Genomic DNA, 7,484 nt, shown 5'->3' on the forward strand with positions numbered 1-7,484 from the left:
ATGATTTTTAATACATTAGTGAAACCACTGTTCTAACATAACCTCCCACCATGTGTATTGTAATTGTAATCAAAGTAGTGTTTTAACATAAATTTAAACTACATGATTTTTAATACATTAGTGAAACCACTGTTCTAACATAACCTCCCACCATGTGTATTGTAATACTGTAATCAAAGTAGTGTTTTAACATAAATTTAAACTACATAGTTTTTAATACATTAGTGAAACCACTGTTCTAACATAACCTCCCACCATGTGTCTTGTAATACTGTAATCAAAATAGTGTTTTAACATAAATTTAAACTACATGATTTTTAATACAAATAATGGAACCACTGTCCTAACATAACCTCCCACCTGACACATAAACAATACGTCACATGAAGCATCTTTATATCACAACTGACACATTCACCTGACACATAAACAATAAGTCATCCTTATATCACAACTGACACATTCACCTGACACATAAACAATAAGTAATCTTTATATCACAGCTGACACATTCACCTGACACATAAACAATAAGTAATCTTTATATCACAACTGCTCTTTGATGTATATGTACATACTTACTATCCACATTTTGAGAATAAGAATGTTGCAGACCTTCTGAAGTATATAAATTTGTTTTAAAACTAAAAGTGTTATAATATTGTAACTTTATTATTTGGATTCAAGACATAGTTTTGGTTCAAACTAGAGCTATTTTTCAAAAGGTTTCAGTTTTATGTTGGTGAGGAAGTGAACCATTGAGCAACATGTAAACAACAATGCTGTTTAAAAGTTGTAAGTTAAAGTAATTATTGTGAAATTTGTTATGTTTTGTGTATTTGATGATTTATGTAACAGAAGAAACTTAAGGCTGGGAAGAAAGGTTCTTTCTTGCTTCGATTCTATGGCATGCCTCATAAAGACGCAATCCTGATAAACAAGACCACTGGTCAACACTGGCTAGCTCTAGAGTACACTTACCGTCACCTCACTATTGTTCATATTGAAATTGATGCGAGGAACATAACTGTTTTACGAAAAGGGTAGGGTCAGTTTTATGTAGTGTGCTTGTCCAACATGATAGTGTTTATATTTCTAAAACTCCATTGTGAGAGTGAGATAAAATAATTAGAAATAAAGTAGCAGTTATATAGTAGACAAGCTACTAGTTGGATTGAAACAGTGCATGGTGAAAAGAAGTTATTAGAAAGAGTAAAAGTTTTTTATTTCTCTGTATTGTTGTACTCTAAATCTTGGTGTCTTATAGTGCAGTTTAAAAAATTGCCAGATAATTATATATCTTTGTTCTTTATGTATTTATTAGACCTTTCATTGGGTACATAAGTTTGAATTCAGGATAAATTACATTTGCATAAAACTAAAATAGGGTAATACTTTTTTATGTATTTAAACAGATGAAATTATTCTTCACATTCTATAAACTCAGTAGTTTAAAATTTGTAGAAACTATGACCAACTTTATGTTTCAGTCATTTTGCACAATTGAATGCCATAGTGACTTCGAGTACAGCTGGTACTAGTCAGATACATGTACACGTTCTAAACACTGGCTTGGTCGCAGCTCGATTCACTGCTAAAGCTGTGAAGTGTAGTGAGGGAGTGTCTGACAGTTCGGAAGATTCAGTGCTCATTCCTCCTCAGAGTAAGAAAGTATTGTTGTTATTTGTTCAGCTTGGATCACTGGATATTAATGACGATATTCTTTGCACAGGTGAGTAACAAATTATTTTTTAAGTGTGATGTTTATGAAGATAGTGATATGTATGCTTCATTCTTAAGTTTTTGCATTTAGTAATATTAACTTCTGATCAAAGCTATTTATCTAAAGGAAGCTAAAAATCAACCCAGTAATGAGTACAGGTTGCTTATAAAGATTATAATGCATTGTTTCATCAGTTGGGAACCCTTTGTTTATTATAGTTATTGAAATTATAATGAAATTTGCTTTAAAAGTTTGTCTTCCTAAACTAGAATTTTTATTTTTTATTCTTCGAAATTTGGGTATTCTGAGAAATTCAGTTTAAAAGGGTTTCATATTATTGAAAATGGTATTTTCCACTACTCAAAAGATTTATGATCAAAAGAATGAGTCAGTGGATGAAGAAAGACAATTGTGTGAGAGGATTTTCAAGGCTAAAAGAAATCATTTTCTGGATATTGAACTTTCACTAATGCTGTGAAGGTCCATGACTTCTATCTGATTGCAGCTGATAATTCAGAAAGAAGAGCTACCAATGTCTGGGTGCTTTCCTTGCACTGAGGTTGATCCTCAAGGAGAGAGCATGAACAGTTTTTCTGAGTACAAAACAAGTAAGGATTGTCAGCATGTTGTGTCATCTGGAAAGTCTGAGACTGAATGAGGCAGTCTATATAGTATTCCTAGACATTTGTCAGCCAAAGTAACACCCAACTCCAACTCTGTTTAAAACTAACCAAGATTATCAAGGTAAGACTAGAGATGCCATTGATGGGAAATGTCTGCCAACAGGAACTATCTTGTCAGCAGGTGAGATAGTAACCATCAAATGGACCATGGAGAAGTGGTGAGCTTCTCTGAGTGGATCACAGAAGAGTCTGGGATTATGCAGAGTTAACACATGAACTGAACAAGGCAACTCGTTGCTTTGCCACTTTGGACTAAGGATTGCGTACCCTTATAAGAATCAAAGTTCCTGAACATGGCTATATTGTTGTACCTATGACATTAAGGAAATGTTGGTCAGGTGGTGGATGAGAGAAAGGTTCAAGCTATGATATGAGTAAGGTAAACATATCACTCCACTTACATTCAAGAGAGCGGCAAAGAAATGTTTGAAGTGTTTCCATAAATGTTTCAGGCAGGTAGCTGCTTGGAATGGTTGGTCTACAGAGCAGTGTCTGATCATGAGTCTGGCTCTAGGCTGTAAACAGTCATTGCTGAGTTGTGTGAATGTTCAACCAAGTGTACCATTGAGCAATTCATTGACCTGAGTTCAAGATTCAGAAGAGAAATACCACAAAGAGCATGTGTGTGTGCTTACATGAACAGTGTCATTTTCGCCATAGGTATACCCTGTAATGGTCATTCTGTGGAAGGGCTACCCAATGAAATAATGTAACCCTATCTTCTCACCTTTACTGAGGCAGTTTCTGTAGTAATGTGGTATGAAGTTGTAACTTTGAACCAGTTGCAAGAGCGAAAATCAGCTTGCAGTGGTCATTCCACTCTACTTGGGCATCCATGTCATGCCAAGCTCAAGTCTAACCAAGTTTTTAACATCCCAGCACTGTGAGACAATCACACTGGTATCCAGTAAATAGGTAGGGCTATGGTTTACATACTACAGCCAATAAAATCAATGATGCCTCTACCTGTACATAAGCTTGGAAAATATGAGCAAAGTGTTTCTTTACCTGTGCAGTGTTGGGTTACTTTCGAGTGAACTGCCTGTATTTGCCAAGAAGCAAGGTAGACATGGCTATTGGTTTTGAGTGACAGCTCAGCAGGAAAGCCAACAATAGACTAAAGTTGCTAATGTTCCAGAATTCCAGAAAACTAATGAAGCTCGAGTTGGGTGTGGCCACTGACTTGAGTGAGCACAATGACAGTTTGCACCAATAGATTTGGTGGCCAGCTCAACTTTCTTGTGCTGAGTGGATCTTGGTACATGCCTGTCAAGAGTACAAGGGAAAGAGGTAGTATTCCTGATTGATACACAAGTGGCCTAAACTCTGGTAGATCTCACAGTACATCATGACTGAGTGAAGCACTTTGTGGAATGAAGAGGTGGCTCTCCCACTGTGTCTAGGAGGCATTGATGTATTACATTAGACCTGGATACTGGCAACTTGAGCTGGGTGACAAAAGCCGACCTAAAACTGTTTTCAACGTGATAGATATATTGTACGAGTTTCATGATATGTTCTTTCTACATTTATAACCAGCCACAACTTTTGAGAGGCTAACGAAATTTACACTGCAGAAGCTTGGCGGTTGGTTGCACATTCAATCTGTGGCTGTGAATCTGAAAATGGTATTCCAACTATTAAAAAAGGCAGGTTTGAGGCCAGAGGTGTTTTTAACACTTCAAACAACTTGGCGCAATTTTCATAGGGGGCCTGTCTGTACTGATCAGCTATAGGTATAGATATTTTAAGTTTTTTGCATTACTTTGGGGGCCCACAATATGAGAGGCCCATCTGTGTGTTGCCCCAATTGCATCCATGTTAAATATGCCACTGCTTGAAACTGAAAACAATAAAAGGTGCATTCATGCATATGGAAGTGAAATTATTTGGTCATATTGTAGATACTAATGGAATCTTCACAGATCCTACTAAAATAGCATTCATGCAAAAATTGGCCTCACCAAGTGAGGAGTCTGCTGTTCCTGAGGTTTCACGTTGTCAACTTCATTACATTTGCTACACCATCATGAGCTCTCACTTAAGTTGAGACACACTTCACATGTAGTGAAAAATGTGAACAAACATTCCAGTTCTTAAAGTGTGTTACCGAGGTGAGCACTTTTTTGATAGTTGTCATTTCTATAAGTGTCAAAGGGGAGATATTCATTCAAATGAATTTATTTGACATGGTACAATAAAGTCATGCATAAGTATAATACTGACATGGAAATATGTATACATACTCAAACATGATCCTCTCTTTATGCATTATTCATGTTCTTGCTCCTATCTTCAAAATATTTCTTTCAACCAGTCGACATAGGAAGTCCTGTTTTTCCCTAAAATTCCTTCACAAAAAGAAACATTTTTGTTCTTATAAGTTTTTTTTTTCAGACTGGTGGACTGTTAAGCACATACCAGGACTGACGGATCAGTGTCAATATGAAATTAAGAATTGCAAACAATTATTAATTTTCCTGTAATGTACTCTTTAAAATGAATGTTTTGATATACCTGTTTTTTTCTATGATTAACCATTCAGGAGATACACAGACAGACAGACAGACATTTGACTATTATATACATATATATATAGGTTATTGAAGTGTCAGTATTTGAAAACTGTATTTTCAATTCAGTCAGTGCTAAATAAATTGTGTTAAAGATTCATAGCTAGCATAGAAGCTTAAGATTAGCCAATGTTTTGATAAAAACATGAAATACAAATTTCTCTTATTATAATACTTTTATATGTTTTAAGGGGAGAGGAATATGAATTATGTTTTCTTTAGCATGAAATGGAAAAAAATATATGCAGAAAAATAACTGGGGCTTCTTTATTATAGAGAGTGAAACTTTATCAGTTTCAAGTTAAGTATACACACACAGGGTGATTGATAATCTGTGAAAACTAGAGTCTGGTATGATTAGAACAGGTACCAGAGAGTTGTTCAAGTATCAAGAGGATGGATACCTACACCTGCTTACTACTTACAAAAAAAGGACATGTGATAAGGATGTCAAAGATTACAGTTACAGTGTAAACTGAGCAAAGTTTTTAGTATAGCACAAATGAATGTAACATAGCACTCTGACAGAAGCAGAATTCCAAATGATGGGAGGATAACCATAGTGAACAACTTTCTGGTGGATTAGATAAGATCACATTGTGTGCCTGTCATAATCCTTTTTTTTTGGTGTGTATCGTAACACCTAGTTTTTGAGATGCTCAGAGATAATTTTATTTAAACTAGTTAGTAAGTATAACTTTGCTGGGTGTAGAAACTGGTACTAGTAGTTATAGCCAGAATGGAACTATTATAGAACAGACTGACAAAACAATCATAATATTTTCAAAATTGATTTATCTAGTGCTCTGTCATTTCTTACATACTTAAATCATCTTCTTAATGCACTTACAAAGTTATATATTCTGTAAGCATGCTACTGCTGATGATTATATATACATATGTGTGAGTGTGTGTGTAGAAAAGACAGAGGAAAAGAGCTGTTTGTAAATGCTCAGAATTTTTCAGTATTGTCAAATTTTTGTATTCCTACTATTGTACAATAGTTTATCATTCCAAGGACTGTGATGTACTTTGTATTGTTTGATTGACTTATCAGTTATTATTCAGTTTTCTGATACTAATGTAATAAAATGTGACATCTCAGTGAAGTTGAGAAGTGAAAATGTGGAACAAGTGGCTGAGAGACAAGCTGTTGTGAAACCTAAGGGCCGTTGTATTTGTTACATGCATTGCAAGTGTACAGTAAGTAGCATTATTTTACCTTTTGCTTAAAAATATTTGTATTTTTACTTCACAGAAAAGGGAAAGGTGTGACTGCTAATGAAAAGTAACAATTTGTCATATAATAACTGAAGATTCCTTTAAAATATGCCATTATTGCTAGATTTACAAAACTGTGTACGATTATTGGCAGCATATAATTTTTCTTTCCTAAGCATATCCACAAAAAAAATCATAAATAAATCAAAATATTAATTTCAAAATAATTGGTATGTAGGGCTGAAAAGCTAATAAAGAACAAGACCTTATATAGTGAAGCTACATGTTTAAATAATAAGTAACTGTTAGGAATAAGAATTATAGCTTTCTGTAAAGACTTTATAAAGGCTTGATGGTGATGGTGACTTTCTTGTTATTGGAATAACTGTTCTGAATGATGTAAGAAAACTAAAGTTTTCATATAAAAACTCTACATAGTTAGGCTTGATATGCTGCTGGCAACTTTCTTGTTATTGGAATAACTGTTATGAATGATGTAAGAAGACTAAAGTTTTCATTTAAAAACTACATAGTTAGGTTTGATAGTTAAACATACTGATGCAACTTCCTTGTCATTGGAATAACGTTGTGAATGATGTAAGAAAACTAAATGTTTCATATAAAAACTCTACATAGTTAGGCTTGATAGTGTTACATATCTACTTGTTTGTTAATTTCCAGTATAAATTCTTTCCGAGGAATTTCAGCGATACAGTTTCTTCTTATTAAACCACTTTATTCTTTCTTGATACAAACTTTTAGTACACAGTAATTTCACAATCACTACGTCTCTCATCACTTTAAACTTAACTCCTTTTATAATACTTGCTATAAATCACAGCAAATCACAAACTTTACTTATCATCGCCACTGTTTACTTCTTTAATTATCTATCTGTATTGCGGGCTTTCTTTACCAGGCTTATATACAAAAAAAAGAGGGCGTCTAGCAAACACTCGGACATTTGCAGGGTCCCCCGATAATCCGAGAAATTCCAGTGCGCATGCTCCCAGAATCACGCGACTTCTGCCGTCATAACACTGCCCCTTCCTTAGCATTGTTCGTCACGAACAATAGCCACTTACATTAAACCAATAGTTAATTAAAAATTACTTAATTAAATATACAGAATTTACAAACACAAAATTAAAATTCAACAAAGTCTCTTAATTTTACGGGACATACCTTCTTCTGTACTGGTCTCTGTCTCGTTGGCTTTTGCTTCACGTGGGGTTCATCTGCTCCATCAGGAAATGACCTATAATCGGTAGCAGTCACATCAGT

General features: G+C 34.5%; 1 protein-coding gene across 1 annotated transcript in view; it reads left to right on the forward strand.

Annotated features, from left to right (window-relative positions):
* The window catches only part of LOC111089269 (hapless 2-like), a gene marked incomplete at both ends in the record, with an annotated part of 63,766 nt that overhangs the window by 47,067 nt on the left and 9,215 nt on the right, over window positions 1-7,484 (forward strand). The window contains 3 exons of the mRNA XM_022401456.1: window positions 859-1,043; window positions 1,491-1,732; window positions 6,085-6,182. Of these exons, the coding sequence (XP_022257164.1) occupies window positions 859-1,043; window positions 1,491-1,732; window positions 6,085-6,182 (525 nt within the window). The remainder of the gene's footprint in view (window positions 1-858; window positions 1,044-1,490; window positions 1,733-6,084; window positions 6,183-7,484) is intronic.

Source organism: Limulus polyphemus, unplaced genomic scaffold, assembly GCF_000517525.1.
Source record: "Limulus polyphemus unplaced genomic scaffold, Limulus_polyphemus-2.1.2 Scaffold5728, whole genome shotgun sequence".
Lineage (NCBI taxonomy): Eukaryota > Metazoa > Arthropoda > Merostomata > Xiphosura > Limulidae > Limulus > Limulus polyphemus.